Source organism: Engystomops pustulosus, chromosome 3 (assembly GCF_040894005.1).
Source record: "Engystomops pustulosus chromosome 3, aEngPut4.maternal, whole genome shotgun sequence".
NCBI lineage: Eukaryota > Metazoa > Chordata > Amphibia > Anura > Leptodactylidae > Engystomops > Engystomops pustulosus.
The window spans coordinates 79,683,864-79,706,372 of record NC_092413.1 but is presented as its reverse complement, the minus strand read 5'-3'; the positions used below and the strand labels follow the sequence as shown (position 1 = coordinate 79,706,372).

The 22,509-nt window shown below is 38.9% G+C and overlaps 1 protein-coding gene across 9 annotated transcripts in view; it reads right to left on the bottom strand.

Annotated features, from left to right (window-relative positions):
* The window catches only part of SMYD3 (SET and MYND domain containing 3), a 400,119-nt gene that overhangs the window by 61,477 nt on the left and 316,133 nt on the right, over positions 1-22,509 (bottom strand). For 6 of the 9 annotated variants that reach the window (XR_011854119.1, XM_072141192.1, XM_072141191.1 and 3 more), the window contains 2 exons: positions 3,110-3,197; positions 2,110-2,278 (listed from right to left, as the gene is read on the bottom strand). Coding sequence is in view for 5 of the 9 variants with exons in the window: in XM_072141192.1 (XP_071997293.1) it covers positions 2,110-2,278; positions 3,110-3,197 (257 nt within the window). In the remaining 4 variants the exon portion in view is untranslated. Of the gene's footprint in view, positions 1-23; positions 175-2,109; positions 2,279-3,109; positions 3,198-22,509 lie in introns of all 9 variants that reach the window. The other 3 variants (XR_011854116.1, XR_011854117.1, XR_011854118.1) reach the window with 1 other exon arrangement.

Sequence of the window (22,509 nt, the reverse complement as noted above, 5' to 3'; positions counted from 1 at the left end):
GCAGTTTCATTTTATGTACCAACCTTTTATGTGGCATTGGAGCACTTGGAAAAGTCCAGATATACAACATCACAGGTCTGTTATTTCCAGGATCGCTTTTTGATCCTTTTTTGTATATTGGCACCTTATTTGCTACGCACCAGTCCTGTGGAACAGAACCAGTCCTCAAGGAATCTTTAAATAATAAAAATAATTGGCACATATGAAGTCCATTGTACTAATGGGGATTACAGAAGAAAATATGAAAGCATTTACCTTCTAATGTCCCTCAAGCTTAAGTCCCTTAAGCCTAAATACCACTTTGGACACTGCACACACTTAGGATCAATGCACACTAGCAAAAAGCTTGCACACTCGCTTTTTGATTTGATATTAAATAGGTTAGATGGTAAGATAAGTCACTGTTTTCACTGCAACATAGATCTGGCTGCAAAACCACAGAATTAAAATAAAGGCTGCTAACTAATCATATCTAGATAAGTAAAGGTGAATGTCTTAGACTTAACCAACAATATACCCCCCTCACACAATATACAGATTATGCAAGTAAAGTACCTTCAGATCTACTTAGTTACTATCTCATGCAATAAAACAAAAACAAAAGAATATCAATATGTAAATAATTAAATTCACTATTTGCATCTATTTGTTGCTGGATCCAAAATAAAAAGAACTCCTTCCCTTAATCCTAAATCCCACTTTGGACACTACGCACACTTAGGATCAATGCACACTAGCTTTTCTGTTTGCTATTTAATAGATTAGATCCACTCCACCTCCCTGTTAGGCTAGAGCAGGTTTTGTGTTGCTCAGCACCTTGGACACAGGTGGTGGGAGCAGCCTAATCAGGCTGCATAAAGCTGCTGAGCAGAGCTGAGAGTGTTGGCTCTGAAAGGAGGCTGGAGAGTGAACTACAGCCCTGACTTCTGTGCCTGGAGCAGCGACATCCTTTATGTTTTAGTGGTGAGTTAGGGGAACTCTGTTTAGCCAGCACCCAGACAGGTAGGATTTTGTTTATGTTTTGTTACCTGTATGTGAAGGATGTTTTATTTTGTATCTGCTGCTGGAATAAACGCAGACGAGACCTGTTTAGCCTGAACTTTGGTGTCACTGTCTTCAAATACATCACAAATCTCGCTTGAGACTAAATCTCCCTTGAGACTAAATGTTGGGCTGTACTCTTTGCACAAATTTTTTGATATCCTCATATATTGTTATATCCGCTTCCCGGTCCTGGCGCATCTATCTGCGCTGCCAGAAAGACGCCAGGAGCCACCAGGAATATGCAAGGAGTAGAGGATGCTGGGAATGAGAACTGGAGGTAAGTATAAAGTTTATTATTTTTAAGGGGGCTGAGTGGGGGACCTGCTGGGCACTTTATTACTGAAAGGGGGCCCTGCTGGGCACTTTATTACTCAGTGCTGCTCTGCCGTGTATTTTATTAGTGAGTGGAGGCCCTTTTAGGCATTTTATTAGTGAGTGGGGGTCCTATTGGGCATTTTATTACTGAATGTGGGCTCTCCTGGGAATTTTATTACTCAGTGGAGGCCATGGTGGCCATTTTATTAAATTGTAGCGGCTACATTTCTCCCCCTAGGCTTAAACTCGAGTCAATTAGTTTTCACAGTTTTTTGTGGTGAAAGTAGGGGCCTTGGCTTATACTTGAGCATACATGGTAACTTTTTGTTCTAAGTGTGAAGTTTCTTGTTTTCAGTACTGATATGAGAGGTAGGCAAGGGAATACTTAAGTTGTTTAATGTTTTCACTATCAAGCTTTATAGCTTATTTCTGACTGGGTTAGTTGGGTTAACTAACTATGTTTATTCTGCCTGACATGGATGTCTCGGACTTATTCTCTTGTTTTGACACAGCCTGCTGACTTTGACTTAGTCAATGCATTGAAACTCAATTGGGGACACTGTTTTAGAGTGGTCGTCAAGTATTTCTTTCACCGTTAATTAACACACCCATACCGCATCCCATAAGTATGATGGAATGAGCTAGGAAAAAATTATATATATACATTTGTGATAGGGAACTTGTGAAATGCAGACAAAACATAGACCAGAAGCCAATTGTCTAAATCATGTTATAATTGGATTCACTTACCTGTAGGGCCCTAAAGTTTGTAAGGAGAACTGCAAGGCCTCTTCCCATATTTCCAGATGAATGCAGAGATCCATAGCAAAGTCAAGAGCCTTGAGATGATGGATATTCTTATTTGGCAGCTTACTGGTCTTTATTAGCTCCTTACATAAGGCTAAGGCTTCTTTTAAATCTTTTGTTTTTCCATTAAAGAAAATGCATTCCTGCACTTAATCATATATTATTTTACAATGGGATATTTTTAGAATAAGTTTTATACTTAAGTGCTCCCAATAACACTGCACCACATGGTGAAGGTTATAGTTAAATGGTATTATATACTCACGGAATATTTATATAGTATTTTTTTTGTATCCGTTGCAAATATCAGCAAACTTTTTATGCAATATTTGTAGTGTTAGCTGTTAGATACAGGAAAAAGTGTATTTGTGAGATTTCTGGTTCTATAAAATTAGTCTCATTGTATATTGATATTACAACTACCTCCCTGTGGCTAGCGGATTATCAGATCCCTGGCAGCTATATCATTGAGTACATTTACTGATGGGGACAGTGTAGCAGGTGTTAAGTTGCTGTCAGTTAACTTTCCCTTTAGATGTTAAATGACAACTGAGATAAATTTGAATGATGTGAATGATTGAATGAAAGATAAAAAAAATGTTTGGTTTTCAAAGAAGGGGAGCAAAAAATTGGAAACGCAAAACTCAAAAATGTCATTGGTGGGGAGAGGTTGAAGATGGAAACTTTTATATGCATAACAGTGCACTGAACTATTCAGCCACTGAGAGCCAGTTAGCAGGTCGCTCGGTATATAATCTCACATTAAAAAAAAAACGTTTTCATTCGGTCATTTTAAAAAAACTTTTTAATTTGGTAAACTATGTTTGCTGCTTTAGTTTGTGAAAGTTTTTATTCTTCTGTCTAGCAGGATGGACTGACACTAAGTCACACAAGTTCTAAGATTCCTACATCATGGTCCTGAAAGTTTGCTTGCAAAGGATACTGTTCTGGGAACGCAGCTCTTCCAGTTTTGTAAGTGAATGTTCCATTTCTCTTGAAGCCTCTTCATTCCCTGATAGCATGTCCTCATCCTGCGCCAGCGCAAAAAAGGGGAGAAAAGTAGAACAGTTATTGGCAATGGCTGAAAAAATGTCAAAACATTTCCTTGCATTACTTGTTTGGGAATGTGAAGACAATAAATGTTATCTTACTTATGACATGAAAGACTTTACAATGACAACATACTGGATAATCTCATACTGCAATTTCCAAGCTTTAAGGAATTTGAATAATTATCCTTTCTTAAAATCCGGAAAAATGTAAAAATGAGGAATGCCTTGTGGCAATGACTGCAAAAGATTTATTATATGGCTATTTGTTATAACAATAAGTTACCATACAATACCCTGTATGTTTCATGAGAGCCACCAATAGCCATTTCCTAAGAACCTCATCCAGGCCTACAGTAGCATCTAGCACTGTAGGTTCATATGTTTATGCATGTTTTGTGCTGTCTTCTGATGTTGTTTCCTAGCCCATAGTTACTACCTCTTGTGTATATGTTTAGGGATGTCCATCATTTTGTTTTACTGTTTTAACTACACTCGTGTCGATAAACTGCTTGGAAGAAGTCTAGTTGCCTGTAAACTGATGTTGATGTGCAGCAGATGAGATGTTTAGTTGGAGATTCTGCAGCAGCTGATGTGTGTATGATGACGTCCTGTAGTTGATAGGTTGTGATTTTTATTAATATCAGTTTAAGGGCAATTCTGCTATCAGAGATCTCAGGAGAAGAATTCTTATTTCCTGGGAGCAACATTTACTGTATTGAAAAAAAGGGACCTCCCCCACCCTTAATTTAGCCCTGTACATATATATACACCAAGACAGTGTCAAATTTTAAATAGTGCCACCCTAATAGGACACCTCAATTCCTATTTAAGAGGAGAATCTCTCATTTAAAAAAAATGTCTGGATTGTGTTTCTAAGTGAAACATAACTGGTGATTATACACTGTTAAAGTTGAGAACTGAGATCTGTATTTAACTTTAAGAGTGGATATCTGTGGTTCTATTTTACGTAGAAAACCAATCCCGATACTCTATTGAAGGGGAGATTCTATTAAAGTGAGCCACCCTCCAGTCTGTCAGCTGAAGGAAGAAAGCAGATGGAGCTACAGAAGATGCTTTACAAAACTACAAACACCCGCTGCCTCCGTCTCAGAATTGGGAAAATGGGGATGGATTGACACTGTACATATTTGTAACATATTTTGTTAAAGGTTTATACATTTTTACTGCTAAAAAATGTTAAAGGGAAAGAATAACAAAAAAACCCTATTTTTTCAAATTTTTAGTTATATGTCTGCTAATTCTATAAATATAAAATTATTCTTTAGAGATAAAGTCTCACAAGTCGAGAAAAAATAAAAAGTGTTATATGAAAAGCAGTTACAAATATATTATTTAACCCCTTAAGGATGCAGCCATTTTGTAGCTTAAGACTCAGCCCCATTTTTTGGATTCTGTCTTGCGCCACTTTATATGGTTATAACTTTTGAACACTGTTACTTATCGAAGTGATTCTGAGATTGTTTTTCCCCCACATGTTGTACTTCATTTTAGTGGTAAATTTTGGCTGATTTTTTTTTTTTTTTGTAAATAAACGCAAAACATAAGAAAAAATGATTAATTTTTGGAAAAATTTTACATTTTCGAAATTCTAAATCATTGCGTTTTCAGGCAAATCAATTTGCCACCTAAATAAATTGCTAAATAACATTTTCCATATGTCTACTTTACATTTTCAAAATTTTTGAAATGTCTGGATAATGTTGACGTCACGCGGCTTACAAATCGAATATCACTTTTCTGGATTTTCAGAATTGACTATTTTGGTGATAAATACAGTTTTGAATGAAATTTTACATATTTAGCATCAAAACCCCCTATATAATCACCCCATTTCAAATCTGCAACCCTCAAACTATCAGAAACAGCTTTTAGGGAGATTGTTAACCCCTTGAGATCTTCATAGTAATTGAATCAAATGGAGGTGAAATTTAGCCCTAAAATTTACACATTTTCAAAAGATAAAACCCACCATACAATTTGTTCTACAATTTCTTCAGAGTACAGAGACCCCCCACATGTGTCCGTTACTTGTTTTATAGGCGCACAGCGAGGCACAGAATGGAAGCGACCCTGCCAGGATTTTAGTTTCCTCATTGGCCCCTTTTGTAGGCTATAAAATTTTCGCCTTTACGTTATTTGGGCAATCTGCCTGTAAGATGATGTCACTGACGCCATCTTACTGGCAGTGCCTGCAGCCAACTCTGGGGTCCAGATCGGAATGTGAGAAACAGCTATGCAAAAACTGAAATTTAAGTGTTCCTGAAAGAGTTAATGAGCAGTGTGTTTAAATTGAGGATTATGAATATTGTTTGCTAAAATTAAGTAATGGACTAGTATTATACTGTTAACCGATATGAACATTTTAGGTGTTGGATCTTGTTGGGATGGACTAGAGAGACCAATTTTACCAAGCGTGAGATACAGGACAGGCATTCGGAGATGCCAGCTTGTGCTAACATTGGAAGTATTCAGTGAACTAGTTTTATAATTTCTCTTTCACCTATACATGCAAGGTCTGTTTATGTGAAGACAAGTTATAACTCACAGAAAACTGCAGTTAGAGCTTTGGGGTGCCATGGATTATATTCCAATGTAAATACTTTTGTGGCATAACCTTGAGTCTCACTACTGCTATACCTTTTATTTTACATAGATATCTTTTAATATCAGTTGTTGGTATGTAACTGTTATACGACATCATATTAGTATTATTATTACAATTTTATTGTGTATTGTGAACTTTATAAATTGTTGCAATTACATTAAAATAGAAGGTCCTACTTTTTGTTTCTGGTAAAAATGAGCATGGATTAGATACTATGACATTCTGTAGCACTGGTATTTTCCAGGCAATTTAAAAGAATTATTCCCAAAGGAATTATTTAAACTAGATTATGCTGTCTGGTGATCATCTCATATATCACACTGATTAAATAATTTTATGTTTTTATCCATCTAGCAACATCTGTCAAAAGTGATCACATATTTGGACAGTGGAGAAGAAATAGAGATTATCTTTGTTAAAAGAGGCTTAATGCTAGTAATACATTAACATACTGTTCAATGGCATCACTCTAAGTAGATGTAGAAGAAAGTTTACTTAGTGAAAACAATCTCCTGAAACTATACATGTACAATCTCATTGGTGAAGAACCCTACAAGAATTTGGTGATGGGAGTCATGCTTTTGTAAATTGGTCCAAAGGATTATATCCAGTGTCAGACTAAGATGCCTGGGGCCCACAGTACAATCTGTTCTTGGACCCACCAGTGCACAGCTTCATGCATATATTACCTGACATCCGTTTGCTTCCTAGAATTTGCCCTGGACTGTTTTGGTCCTGCAATGTCACTAACCTGTCACTGGCTGGTGCCTTTAACTTGCTATATGAATTTATGAGATGTTTTAAATGATGAATGCTGAATATGGGTGAAGTACAGTTAGGCAATGCAGGGCATGGAGCGATCTAGCTTGGGGGCCCACTGGCAGATACACCTGTTCACACATGGGCCAGTCCGAGCCTGATTATGTAGAGATAAAGAGGACCTGTCACCCCAGATGTAGCAGTTTTAAACTGCTAGCTTTATTGGAATCCTCCAATAAAGCAAGAAAACACTGCAGATCCATACCCTCGGAACGTCGAACCAAGCTCACAGCGGTCCAGCATATTCATGAGGGAGTGGTCTAAGCTTCTGCTTCTCCCTGGACCGTCCTTCCACTTAATGTGGCAGGACCTAACTCCTCGAACCCCCCCCCCCCCCTCATGAATACCCTGGACAGCTGTAAGCTTGTGTTGGCTTTTTGTTTAACTGTATTCCTAGTTCCCCTAGGGTGCTTGAAGCCTAGGGGGTCTTATCATTTATACAATATATTGCAATAATATTAGGCCATCAGTGTATACCACTATGTTGGTCTTCTCACAGTCCATCCTCACTGGAGAGACAGGAAGAAGGACTGGGGAGTCATAAGTTGTAACTCTCCAGCTAGACCTCTGCTTATAGCTATAGTTGTAATATAATTACAATAATCATAGTACATTAGCCTTCAATATCTAACATAAAAAGATCATGATATTCTATAATATCCATAAGGGAAACAAACAATATGTACAGTAATTACTCAATATCTTCATTTAATAGTCAAATAATGTATCTTGTGCACTTTATAAACCTCCTTTTACATCACAGTATGTTCGAGGTATTTGTTTTTATTCAGCTGGCTAGATCACTGTAAATAGTTCCAATAACAAAGGTCAACTGACACATAATTTAACTTGTGGTTAATGAATATTTTTGTCTGTAAGTAGTCAAACAATGTAGGTATATCAGACTTTTATTTCACTGGCACACATATCTGTATCTCACACATACTTGGTTTTAAGAATCCTGTCAGCAGGCTAGGAAATTATCTTATTATCTTATTTCTAGGGATGTTTGCTGATCGCATTTGTTCCTGCTCCTCCATGATAGCGATGAGCGGACCCGTTCAGGATTTTGTCTGCAGAGTTCGGACAAACAACGAACAAAGGTAGGGTTCAAGTACCCTAACACCTGCCAATAATACCTGCCAGTAGATTGGTGCTGACACTGATAGCGGGTTTGAACTTACCATAAACCGACATGTGTGCCTGCACGCTGTTGTCAGTTAGATACCTTTATATACTGGTGGCGCACAGGCACTGGGGCGCGAGCTGCCAGTGTTTATACGTTCCCAGTGGACCTGTTTAGATATTGACTGAAGTCTGGTTTTGGGGACCCCAACATTGTGGTTCAGGTCCGAATATCCTGATTTCTTCATAGTTCCCTTAACTTCTATCTTGTCTTACTTTTATCTCATCTACATTATGGGAGAAATTGCTCATGCCCCGCTTAAGCCTCTTAATGTATCAGATGTATCTGTTGTCGCAGCCATCGGATGAAACTATGCCAGGTCCCACCTGGTTTCATTTGCAAGTTTATAAAAAGTACACACAAGGGGCAAGAACACCCTGTGCCCGCCCACACTGCTGGCCACCGTGCCCCTCTATGCCCCCCATGCCCACTTGGCGTGGAGGTGGTGTAGTCGCTAGAATTTGCAATTATATCAACGCTTCTACAACAAAAACTGACATAGAATTGTTGATAATCTCCCCCATGTTCCTGTTTTTTTTCTCAAATACCTCAGCTTAGCTTCACTTCCTGCATCCTTTTCTCTCTGATGATTTAATTAAGTCCCATCTCACAAGCCCGACATAAGAACAATTGATAGGAGTGACAGCAAAGAGTATGCTCTGGCCATGAGATTAAGGGAGGGGGAGCACCGAGGGAGCAGGAAGAAGGGTGCTTTTGGTAGCAACCTTATTATGGGGGGTGCTTTTGGGGGCATGTGTTAGCCACAAATCCCGGAGCACAGAGGGGCTCTGGTGATGCCCCCCAAAGAACTTGTGGTTCATTTAAAAAATAAATTAAACTTCATTTTATATGTAAGGTACAGGAGCAACGCTCCTAATAAACATTCTACTACTACTGTTATCACAATTCTGGGTTTGTTCACACGTCCACTTTTTTCAGATGCAGCTATTGAAGCCAAAAGCAGGGATGGATCATAATGGGTGAGCAAATATCATTCAGAGAAACTGTTCCTCCTCTTTTTTCACTCCACTCCTGGTTTGGACATCAAAAATTACTTCTTAAAAACTGAACGTGTGACCGCATCCTCTGAGATCTCGAGGCAGAATTAAAGCAAAACTATAATCAGGTTGAGCTTTATTAACCATTAAGTCTAGTACAGGCAGTCCCCGGGTTACGTACAAGATAGGGTCTGGAGGTTTGTTCTTAAGTTGAATTTGTATGCAAGTCGAAACTGTATATTTTATAATTGTAGACCCAGACAAAAAAAAATTTTGGCCCCAGTGACATTTGGAGTTTAAACATTTTTTGCTGTAATGGGACCAAGGATTATCAATAAAGCTTTATTACAGACACCTTACAGCTGATTATTGCAGCCTGGGACTATAGTAAAGCATTCAGAGAGCTTCACCAGAGGTCAGAGGGGTCTGTCTGTAACTATGGGTTGTCTGTAAGTCGAGTGTCCTTAAGTAGGGGACCGCCTGTACTAGTCCAGCCCTGTGTCTTTTCTGCTGATTAATTGTTCAGAATTAAAACTTTGTGGATTCAAAGAAACTCATACTAAACTCATACTACTAATAAATGACATATACAGTATATCAAATACAAATGTTACTAAATGGTACTGACTCATAGTGGAGAATTTACTGGGGGAATTTTATCAGCACTGTATCAGAGTTCAGATGTATGATGAAATACATATTGGTGAGATATGCTTTCACATCAAGCATACATAGTGGATAACACATCTGGAATATTGTACTGGATCCAGGATATGCATTCAGTATATGTATGTATTACTGAAGGTGTGGCAATGAAATGGGTGCAGTGACCCTGAAAAATGCCTTAGATGGTTCATTTACTAATAATTATGGCATCTGAGGGGTTAAACTATTATGGTTGGTGTTAAAACTGTCCTGATCACAGCAGAGTTATAGCAGTGGATATTTTACATCAGTAAAACACAGTAAAAAATCTGACAACTGTGTGTGCATTCTTATTGTTCTGTTGGTACATCTGTTAAATTAAGTGAAATGTGAGTAAAAGGAACAAAGAAAAAAAATTACATCTTGGACCCAAGTGCCTGAAATGATTGTAATTTAAAAGTATGAGAAGTATGTTTCATACTTCAGTTTAATTTGCTCAAATGACAAGACTGCATTTTTACTTGAAATTATGTCTTAGACACACTTTAAAGTTCTACAAATATGAAGTACTTTATATCTAATTTTCATGTCAAGGAACTAAATCCTGTTTTCCACAGGGCATTCCATGCTTCAAGATTACATTCTTTCTTCTGAACATAACATTGTCCAAAAAAAGGAAAAAGCAACACTAATTCTATATATATTTAATAATATACTAAATAACCCTCTGGGTTATACTATTTCCATATAACACGCTCGCTTCTATGTGTGTAAACAGGGCAATCCAGCCTGGAGGCAGGGGCAGCCTTGTATTACCAGGGCTGGGACGAGACGAGGCATTTTGGTGCCAAAGGTAGACTTGCAGAATTCTGCCCCAATGTGAAATCACAACAAAAAAGGAAGTGTAAGGAAAGCCTATTAAAGCCTTCCAGCTATATGCGGAAAAAAACAAAATAGTGCCGTCCACCCATTAAAAATAATTTACACTTAGCAGTAAATATAGCACACCTAAAACTATATACCTGCAACAAATATATTGCCCATATAAGTCTATAGCTGAAATGAATATGGCTCACATATACTGTAAATATGTACCTGCAATAAATGTACCAAACACGTAAATATACATCACCGGTGAATAACCTCACATAAATAGCAGAAATAAACATATTTCACAGCTGGGCTACAATCCACTAGGCACAAGCCTTAATTACTGTTCAAGATAGGATGCAGCTGTTCCCTTCTCCCACTGTACTAGCCTGGTGTCAGCAACCACAACCAGGTTTGGCGTTAGCTGTCAGACTAGGTAAGTGGTGGCAAACTCCCTCTGCGATGTCCCTGCGGGCTAAGGCCCTGCCTAAAGCGGATAAACTGCCCTGATAATGGCGAACCCACTATCAGTCCCTGAGCGACCCTACAAGATGACAAGGAAAACTTACTTTCTTCTGGCAGCTGCTGGATGGTGGAGCGGACAGGTAACCGGATACAGGAATAGACCAGTGTTGACACTGGTGCACATAATACCAACAGAGGTCTGAGACAGGGAAAACGGTATAACACAAGGAGGTAAACAATACTGAAGGACAAACAACAGATACAGGAAGACAGGCGGGTAAAAACAGGTCAGGTCAAGATCAAGCGGGATATATACAGATCAGGTCCAGATACAGGCAGACAAGCAGAGACAAACAAACCAGGTCAAAATGGATACAAATCGATTACAAAACACTGAATGCCAAACAAGATAGCAAGAGCACTAGATACACAGGTAAGACTGACCTAGATACACAGGTAAGACTAGAAATAACTAGCAAGGTATGATGGGAATAGGCCAGTATATAAGGCCGTTCCCGGACACGCCTCCAGCACACAGGGGGAACTGTCCATCAGGCTAATAATCCTTGCTGGGCAGGGCTGAAATGCAAGGAGCAGGGTGTGGCTTAGTTAATCCAAACACAAGCGCTAAGCCCCAGTTCACACACAAATAAACGCCATCTATTCCTCAACTGGGAATAGTGCGACGTTTAGGCATGGACGTTACACCTGGATTGGCCTTTCCTTTTTTCTTGTGGACTCCTCACAGGCGGCAATTCTTCTCCATCAGATACAGAATGTGATGATGACTTCTCCCTGAAGAATTTGCCAGCTTGGCAGCCTTTGGAGCACATTTCCACACTGCATCCCTAAAATTACTATAGTTACTTACAATACGTATAGTGTCCCCTGGACAACAACCATATCCTACACTGTGCTCCTTAGTAATATTGCCCCCCTCAAAACTATGTGCTCCACCGCATATTCAAATAATACAGTGACCCCTCTATGCATTATATTATATACTATAGTATACTATACTATATACTATAGTATATATATATTTCCCACTACTCCACATTTAACACAATCATAGTTAATGATTAATATACCACAGCACCCAGCACTATGTTAATTATTAATGTATCACAGCACCTCCCTTAATATAGCACAGAGCCACTAAATTGTAAAACAGCACTCCCCCCTTAATCTAGCACAGAACCTCCCCCTTAATGAAACACCATCTTTATGAAACACCCCCCACCCTTCACTCATTCCCCTCCTGATATATAACAGACCACACTTAATATAGACTTGTCCTGTCCCTAGTAGCACATCACTCTCTCTTTAATGTTGCACAGAACACCTCTTCACTAAAGGACAGCATTCTGCCCTTAGTGTAACATTCCATCCCTTAATAAAGCACAGCAACCCCACCCATTAATGAAGCACCCACCAAGCAATGTGGCAAGTAAATATTGAATAAAAAAATAATAAAATGAATACTCACCTCCCGGCCCTGCAGCTGCTTCCTCCTCTGCTCGTGGGACGCAGGCAGCTTGATGATAGTGCTGTCTGCAATCTCTCTTTCACACAGATAGCACCAATGACATCATTTGGTGGTCGCCATCGCTGACCTGTGTTATACAGACTCTACATACCCATACGTACTATTAAAGACACACACCATTCATTACTTTTTAGATTTGGGGCCCAAGACACCACCCTCCCTATTCCGGTAGGAGAGTGACAACCTAAATCGCCTACCTCGACAACGGCCATTCTGGCTCTGTGTATACCTATTTCAAGTTAAGATGGTTATAACTATTTAATACATTTAGTTAAGAACAGTTAAAGACTCCAAAAATTCAAAATCATTTTAACTGGATAACTTCAGGCTATGGTTAGCCCAACCTGCCACGTTTATCAGGAATTTCTTATGAAGCTGCAAAAATGATCAGGATTTCACTTCAAGGGGCCAGGGCTCAGATGGGAAATAAAGCTGGGAAATTGCCAGAGGCAATGCTAAAATCAGAAGGCCCATTAGCGGTTTACAAGATTCCTGAGTAAAGGAGTGGCTAAGAAAGGAGAGTGATATACAGTATCCATATTAAACACCACCCATAATTAGAGCTGATAATAAAGATGTCACATTTTTCATTCCAATGAAACTTCAAAAATATGATTGAAGCCTTTGTACCACTTTAACATTAAAACAGGCCATGTTTTTCTTCCCGCTGCACCTAACTTTTTTTATCTCAAGATTAGAACAAAAATGGAAAACCTAACATATAGACTGTTTACTGTTGGGTAGGTAAATATTGGTAAAGGCCTTGTATGAGACCAGTTCTGTTTTGCCAGAAACAGCTCATTCACATGGATGCATATTGGCCTAAACCAGGGGTAGTGAACCTATGGCTTGAGAGCCAGATGTGGCTCTTTTGATGGCTGTATGTGGCTCTCAGACAAACCATTGATTAATAGCGATCAGCAGTGTGTACATCTAAGACACACAGCAATGATCACTGGATGCAGGCAGGGATGCTACAACTGCCTGCGTACTTTGTGTGACCAAGGTGCCATCGTCGCACCATTGCTTAGGTGACAGTACCTGTGTCATAGAGTAGAGCCGCATCCACTCTTCTCTATGACCCAAGCAACGATGGCAGTGGCGTCTGAGTCATAAAGAAGAGTGCGGGAGTTATGGGAAGACGCTGAAGGGAGAGCAGGTAGGTGAGTATTCCCTTGCTGTGACTACCTATCTACTGGGGTCATGTGCCAGAGCTACCTATCTACTGGGGGCAATTATGTTATGGCACTACCTATCTACTGGGGGCATGTGTTAGGACTACCTATCTACTGGGGGGCATGTGCTGTGCTACCTATCTACTTGGGTGCAAGTGCTGGTGCTACCTATCTACTTGGGTGCAAGTGCTGGTGCTACCTATCTACTGGGGGGCATGTGTGGGGCTACCTATCTACTGGGGGGCATGTGTGGGGCTACCTATTTACTGGGGGGCATGTGCTGTGGCTACCTTTCTACTAAGGGGCATGTGCTGTGGCTACCTATCTACTGGGGTGCATGTGCTGGGGCAACCTATCGACTAAGGAGCATGTTCTGTGGCTACCTATCTACTGGAAGCCATGTGTCGTGGCTACCTATCTACTGTCTTGGAGGCATGTGCATATTGTATGACTCTTGCAGAATTACATTTTAAAATATGTGGTGTTCATGGCTCTCTCAGCCAAAAAGGTTCCTGACCCCTGGCCTAAACTATAATACTAGAAGAGGTTATGAAGAAGTTTGGCACTGCTTCTGTGGAAAGAAGAGACCAATTTATTAAGTTTAACGCATTATTTCATTACATAGCAATATCTTTTATAGGCCTTTACTTCGCATCTTTGACTAGAAAATAGATCTTAATAATTTAATGTAATACTTCTTGCTAATTTCCTCATTAGGGTCACATATATAGAAGCTGCATGTGACCTTCTCTACTTATCACAGATCCTCCATAGAAAACTGAACATGGTACAGCATTATGTGACTGCGAATATAATCTCTTCACAGAAATCACAAGAGCAAAAATCAGAACCATATGGAGATTATTTCGAAATGTAGGTACTGTATATAATTGCCCTGCCAACAAATAAAGGTCACTATAGGGACAATTGTTCATCATACCCCAGACTATGTAAGTAGAACTGAAAGAGAAGTTTATCATTACAAGACATTAGCCTTTAAGTGAACTTGCTGTACAGGAGTCTTTTGTAAGTATGTAACACAGCAAACAGGATTGGAAAAGTCGATAAATCCTAATGAAAACAAAGTTCTCTATTTCTGGACGTACTGAATAGAAAAAAAATATAGCAGAAACCCAATAAAGAAGTTCCCATGATAAGGCTCCTTCATTATCGCAATTCAGACTTTATTATGCATACAAGCACCAAAGGATTCTTATAAAAAACACTGAATGACTTGACAAGAGAAGGAATAACAATTGCTATAAGCAAAATAATTTTGTTCAGTTTTTACATTTTGCACATTGGGCCCATAACTATTACTATAACTTCAAACATCCATGTACTATATAGTACTTATTGTGTGGCAGAGGGAATATCAGCCACCATGGGATTACATAAATTCACAAAAGCCACTTTTATTAAATTTAAATAAAATTTAAAAAAAATCCTCTAAAATCAAGTGATTCATGCAATTTCATATTGATGGTAGGCATCGTATCCATAGCAGCTAAAGAAAGGAACAATGGTGGCATTATGAGGTACAGCCAATAACCTGTAAATAAGGGCAAGCATAACTGCTACATCTAATGGCAAATACCACTGCCACATCTAACAGATGATCGAGGGGAGTAATAGGATTCCAATCTCAATGATTTGATACTGATAGCCTAAGGAAAAGCCATGGATATTAACCTTGCCTGTCAAGGACGTATCCTATACGTCCTCACAGGATGGACCCTCTAAGGCCAACGATCTATGACAGGGAAAGGGTTAATATCCACAGCTTCTCATTAGGCTATCAAAATCAAATCATTGAGCTTGAACTATTCCTAGGAGTCAAGACATTGGATCCCTGACACCTAGAATCTTATCTTTATTTCCTCTGAAAGAGGAAAATCTCCTCTTTCATATCAATCTAAAAGACCCAAAGATATTCAGGTTTAAGCCCTTAGCGCTCCTTGACTTATTGTTACTGCATGGAGCAATGTCATCCTTTAAAATGGTAAAAAAAATATAATAAAATACCATATATACTCGAGTATAAGCCTAGTTTTTTAGCACAAAATTTGTTCTCAAAAACCCTAACTCGGCTTATACTCGAGTCAAGAAAAAAATAGTCAAAACTCTTTTCCGACATCGTAGGTAAAGTACATTGTCCCACAAAAGACAATCTCTCAACCAGACCAAAACATAAAAGTGTCATGCCACTTGAAAAATGACAATGCAAAAATTGTAGATTTTACCCTACATTAGGTATTATCCTATTTTGATGGGGCTGAGCCTAAAGGTAGAAAATGGCTGCATCCTAAAGGGGTTGAAGTGACAATTTGTAGTGCAATATAAATAAATATAAACTACTCCTATCACTATTAAGTAACATTTCTCTGGATCTCTGGAACCTAGACTCTTCTCTTTCAGAAAAAGAAATACCATGACATTCTAGTTGCCAGGGATCCAAAGTTATAACCCTCTGTAGTGTGCTTCCCCCCAGCTTCTTTCCAAGCAGGGTGCAAGGAAAAGCTGGAGGAGGGTGCAAAGAGGAGAAGCTCATAGATAAAGTAAATATGGACTTTATCTGTTGATAAATTTTGAAAAGCAATAAACTCAACTTAAGTTCATGTTATTAACTCTCTCCTACCTCACATGATCAGAGAGCACACTTGCTCTCTAACTGTTATATATTGAGCAATCTTTTCTTGGCGCAATGGAGGGGAAGGATAAACATTTAATACACTTCACCTAATGTGGCTATATGTTAACACTGTTAATAACTTGTAATGTAACATGAAAAAAATACATTGCTGAATAAAGTTTGCATTTCACACCATTCCTCCATTATCTTAACCTATGTTATGGCGTTGTTCCTTAAATTTCTATAAACCCCGGAAAGTTCAGTTATTGCACTGCCAATACAATGGCACACATAATACAGTCATCTAAAAGTGACCTTTGTTCTCTTATTAGTTTGGTTTATGAATATATAGTTTATTATTTCGGTTACCATTGTGTATGGGACTGAACAATAATATATCTATGTGAAGCTCAGTGGAATTTTCTGCAAACATTTTTAGTGCACTCCGCAATTTTAACATTCCCTTTGCTTGATATTTTTGTGAAAATCCTCATGTGGGGTATGTATAAACTCCTTGCATCTTAGTGTTTTTCGGAAATTACATTTTCTTTATATAAGTAGTCTGAATTTGTACATATTTTAGTGGAAATTATTATTTGTCATTTAATTTTTGTATTTTAAGTTTTTGGTAAAATTTCATGAAGGTGGTTGTGTGTATTAATTAGAAAAAGTTACTTTGTGGATTATATATTTGTAGACACATTTTTAGATTGTAACCAAATATTGAATTTGTTTTGGTGTTTTTGGGAGTGTAAATTCTTTTTGATGTGTGTTGTGGTATATATAAATCTGCTCATTTTGACATTTTTACAGCTCTTTGTGCATAAACCAGAATGCGAGTTTTATTCATGTGAAGATATTACCGTGTGGTATCCATGAACTCTTCATATGTTCATCTTTAACATTAAAGAGGTGTGAAGCTAATTATTTTCTGTTTGGGGCACATGTTTTGACATCAAAATTTATTTTTAAATTTTTTTATAAAATTTTACACCAAAATTGCAGAACTTCAGAGTTGTTCTGAAGCCACCTCTATGTTATTTTAGCTGTGTGCTTGTCTTGTTCATTATCTTGTTGTAAGTTGAACCTTCAGCCCAGTCTGAGTTCCAGAGCACTCTGGAAGAGGTTTTCATCCAGTATATCACCGTAGTTGGCAGCATTAATCTATGATAAATCCCCCTTTAGCGTTATTCTTACATTGACAAAATATATTTCAGTAAAATTACAAATGTAACAACATGAACCATACCATCACTGGCATCAGAGTACAATTTGAAACATAATTTATCTTCCAATTTAAAGGTACATCAAGTTATAGACCTGGAGCTTGCAGATCCCCAAGATCCCTCTTTCCATTTATACATAAGTAGATTATTACAGTAAAATGTCTCTAATATAGCTACAGCCATGTTTGCTAACTAGCAAAGATACACCTCTAAGAGATGTTACAAATACTCATTAGTAAATTACTAGGTCTTCTAGTTGCCACCCTTAAATTTGAAATTTTCTGTTTAGATTTTAGTAAAACATATTTTCTAATTTGCAGCTTACATTCACCAATGTTCCTTTGTATTTGTCATCTTAGAAGAAGCAGGTTCTCTAATTGCAGGTACTAGAGGGGAATTGGGGAATGATCAGATAACTAAATACTCTTAATTATAGATGAGACAAATGCTGCATGAGAATACCCAGCATTGGAGAATACCAGCAAGCAATATGTGAGCAATCTACTAGCACACTATGTACTGTACACCCTGCTTAAACGCACAGCCATTTAGAGGGAAGCAGGTGTGTGTGAAAGTGCTTTCTGGAGTTACATATATTAACATTCTTTTGGCCTTGAAAATTACCATAAAAAACTTTTATCCTCAAGTGACTTTGTGCAGAGACAGCACACATCAGTGTAGTACTTAAAGAGGACCTGTCACCGTTAAAAAGTAAGCAGCTCCTAGTGCTACAACAGTCCCATCAGTGTTACACTGCTAGCGTTATGGGAAACCTCCGATAACACTAGCAGACACTGCCGCAATGTACACTAGAAATTCATGAGTGGGCGGGATTAGGGGCAGAGACTGCCGCATGAAGCATGTAAGTGATCGCTGGCCTATGGAGTGGGGGGCGGGAAAGAGGCAGCGCCTTGGATCGCACCCTTTCAAAGCAGTCTGGCATTTCTAGTGTAGTGTAGGTTTTCTTTTGTAAGCCGCTCCTAGTGCCATTTTAAAGGGTGACAGCTCCTCTGTAATAACTTTTTGTGACTTTTCCTGGCATATCTCTGGTTTTGCAGGCTTCTCTGTGAATAAGATATACTCCCTACAAAGCTTGCAGAACCTGAGTTTACCAGTGTTGTAGCTGATTTATATCTGGACCCAGATGGTGAAGACTTTAAATTCTTGTACAGCATGAAAAATGCGGAAAAACTCCACTCCTCTGCAGGCATAGGAAATAGTATAGGATAGATTGCAAAAAAATTTGACAACCACCCTTTCATATAACTCCAACTAGCCTAATCCCCAAAGAAAAAATAAAAGTACATATTTCAAGACTAAAGACTAATGACCCCAGTGTATTAAATGCATAAAATGGATTCCCCATAGACTTTTCCCCTATCCACACAATAAGGTCTAAGGGGGTTATTTATCATTAGACCAGCTCCTTGGGACAGTTCTATGAGCTCTGCCTATCAGATTCATTAAAGTGGCTTTGACCCTTTAAGAAATGATCTTATGTTCTATTTTCTGTCTGGCATTTTTTTTCAAAAAGTTCCAAAAAAATGTCAAAATGCATAAAAAATCTCAATACCAGCAGGGAGCTGGAATGACTGTTAGACTTTTTATGAGACTTTTTGCAAAAGTGATAAATCTGGCTTTGCACGGTGTTGCACTAGCAGTAGTTCTATGATTAGGACAGATTAATGAAGAGGTGTATGTAGTCCAGTGAGACTTTTTAGCAGTGAAGTGTCAAAACCCTCAATGTGACTACATTGAGACTTTTTTACGCCAAAAAAGCCCAGGAAAACCAATAATAAATAACCCCTTAAGTGACTGATTTTCTGGTATCTGATCCAATAATCATGACAATAGGGTTGGCAAATACTAAATGGGAGTAATTTATCTTAAGATTTTTTTCTCATATATTTGCAACCCTTTGGATGCATTTGCAGATTTGCACAAAAATTTTAGACTTTCCCACTCGCCCAGTGTTTTTACAGTGTTGCTCCTAATATTTCCTTAGAATCCAGGTATGAACGTCTTAAAAAGACTTTTGTGAGACTTTTAAAAAATAAAACCGGGAAAAAAACAACAGACTCAGCTGTCAGATATATCACTGGTAAGATAAATCAAGAAGCCCAAAACTTTTTTAAAAAAAGAGGCACAAACGTCCAGACTAAAGATAAATGAAATGAGTGGTAAAACCTTTCAATTGCAAAGTTAAAGCTTTTGTTAGACCTGTGACTTCCACTATACATGTATAGTGTTATTTTATCACAGTAGCAAACATAGTCATAATCATAGACTGCTTTATTATCATATCAATACCAATAAGGATATCCACTACAAATGTAATAAATCCTTATACTATCTAGAAGATAAGTACCAATACCAGTAAATAGGATCACAGTATTTTAGTCAAAACCATGATGACCAATAGAATAAGAACTAACAATCTTTATTTGAACGTGGCACTCAAAAGATATAAATGTTAAAAACATCACATAAAAACCCCCAAAACAAACACACACCCCCTTGAGGAAGCGTCGGGGATCTGTGGTGGTGGTCCGGGAGTTTTTGTGTTGGTGGTAGGCATTTTATATATACAACGCCCTTATGGGCCAGGTTACCGTTTTGTCTCTAAGTATATTTCCTTCCCTTGACTTGTTTCTATGCCCATTGTGGTGGATATATGTATTATGAACTGACCACCACCACTCTTGTGTGTTTGTTTTTTTTGGTTTTTATGTGATGTTTTTAACGTTTATGTCTTTTGTTCAAATTAAGATTGTTAGTTCTTATTATATTGGTCATCATGGTTTTGACTAGAATACTGTGATCCTGTATACTAGTATTGGTAGTTATTCTTTATTATCATAGACTGCTAGCTTGTTTTGTATGTTCAGAAATATATAGCCATTATATTTTGCTAATTTCAAAGGGTAACACTACAGCTATACACCATTAGCTACACAAATGTTGATTGAAAGTCAGAACAGAACTATAAGCCCTTATTTATTTGTGAAAGTATTCATATGTATGTGAATACTATACATATAAATGCTGTGACAAAGTCACTATTGAACTGGAGTGAAAATCGGTGTTTATGTGTACTACAGCGACTGCAATGTGAATTAGGTCAAACTGGAAGCTGTTTTCCATGTGTTGGTCTCTTGGAAGACCTGGTCAGGACTCTAATTGCTGGAGTGGATACAGAAGTTTGATCACCGCTCTAGACCAAAGCTTGCAGATTCTAATGGGTCTAACAATGCACCAGTTGTGCAATCCCTTACAGAAGGGTGTGGAGCAGTCAGAAGGGGCTCTCTACCTGGAGACACAGAAGCTGGACTGTGTGAGAGCCACACATGAGTGACACAGGGTTACTGAACGTATTTTTCATGCTGGCAGGGAGAAGCCCTCCAGTGGCTAGTGAGGGCCGCCAAGTGTATAGTTAGAGACGGACAGGCAAGGATTTTGTTTGATGTTTTGTTTGATACTGGTGTTTTCTGGAATAAATGCACCGTTTGGACTTGAGTCCTGCTGTCCATGAGAGCTTTGTCATTGCCGACCCCCACATTTGAGCTGAACCCCTACAATGCCCATCTTCCAGATACGATACATCTAGTTTCTAAGATCCGAGGAAGCTGTCTAATAAAGAGCTAGCCCTGGTTCTGTCTAAGATGATAGATTACACTGCGAGTCCTATGCATTAGGAGAGTCACACTGCTTATTCGCCTTTTCAGTGATCTAGCCACTTACGCCACTCTGTATTCTAAAGAGAGAACAGAAACAGATTATAATTTTGAGGCTGCTAATTTATTTTGTCCTTAGTAAAACACAATTAGGGAAAACAAATGTATCCATATTTATACAATGTACTGTTAATTGCTCGTATGCTTCATCAGTCTATGTATGCAAGCATCACACTGATCAGCCACTTACACTCAGACAGTTGTGTAGATATAATTGCTCCTGGACAGATTATGTCCTCTCTACAATCCGTCATCTTACATTTAGAATTTGTATATTTAAAGCCTTCTGTAAATAAGTTACAAGCAATGTGAAGCCGAGCAATTTCATTGGAAACCACCAATTACACTTATTAAAGGGGTTTTGCAAGTTACTTGAAAAGAAAAACATTTAAAAATCAAATCCTAAGCCGTCACTTCTCATGGTTCGTCCATGTCTGCAAATTTCTTTCACCTGCTCTCCAACACATTCAGCAGGAGTATATAATACAGCACTTTTATCTCCTCATCACATTCATCTCTTTAGTGGTTTTCCCTCTATTTTACCTTCCCTGTCAGCAATGTATCCCTAGAGAATCCACTCCTGTTCTGAGATACCACTTCTCCATCCACTCCCTTGTGCAACATCCCCCACTGTGGCCTAGCCTTTCTTCGGTGGCAATAGACAGCCGTGGCCCAGAATACCGGCGTGGCTGGCTTATGCAGCCTTTGGCACGCTATGGTCACGGTGCTTGGTATTGAGACCGGAGGTCAGGCCTATAGCCTGGCAGGTCTCCATCAGCTGGTGTATGCAAGAAAGGTAGAGGGAGAGGCTGATGAAGTGGGTTTCTCCCTGGGGCAACCCCTGAGGTGTATATGGGAATCCCTGGGTGATGGAGGATGGGGAGCCCATGATGGTGAAACAGCCTGATCCAGGGATCACATGGAGGCACATTTTGTAAATAAACTCATGGTACTTTATTGGGACTTGAACAGCAGACAATGGCCTAACATCAAAAGCAGGTAAAGCAGGCTGGAAAGCTGGTAGCAGATAGCAGGTCCACAGGAAGGGCTGCTAACAGCCTGGTAGTTAGTAGCTTCAGGTTGGGATGGTAAATGGAGATGAGTCTGGACAGTGGATCTCTGCCCTGGGGCTTAGTCTCCTGACTTGCCCAAAGTGTCAGCTGGCCTGAGACACCTCTGCTTCCTAGTAGTGCGATACCGGCATGTGCAGCATAGGCATGTACTGAACTCTCCTCTGCTTCTGCTTAGACTCAAGACTCGCTGAGTCTGACTGACTCTGACCTAGGACTGACTACGTACTCCCCTAATGAGGTGGCAGCACTCTCCAATCAGCCTCCAGCTTGCTTCACAGTATCCACACAGCATA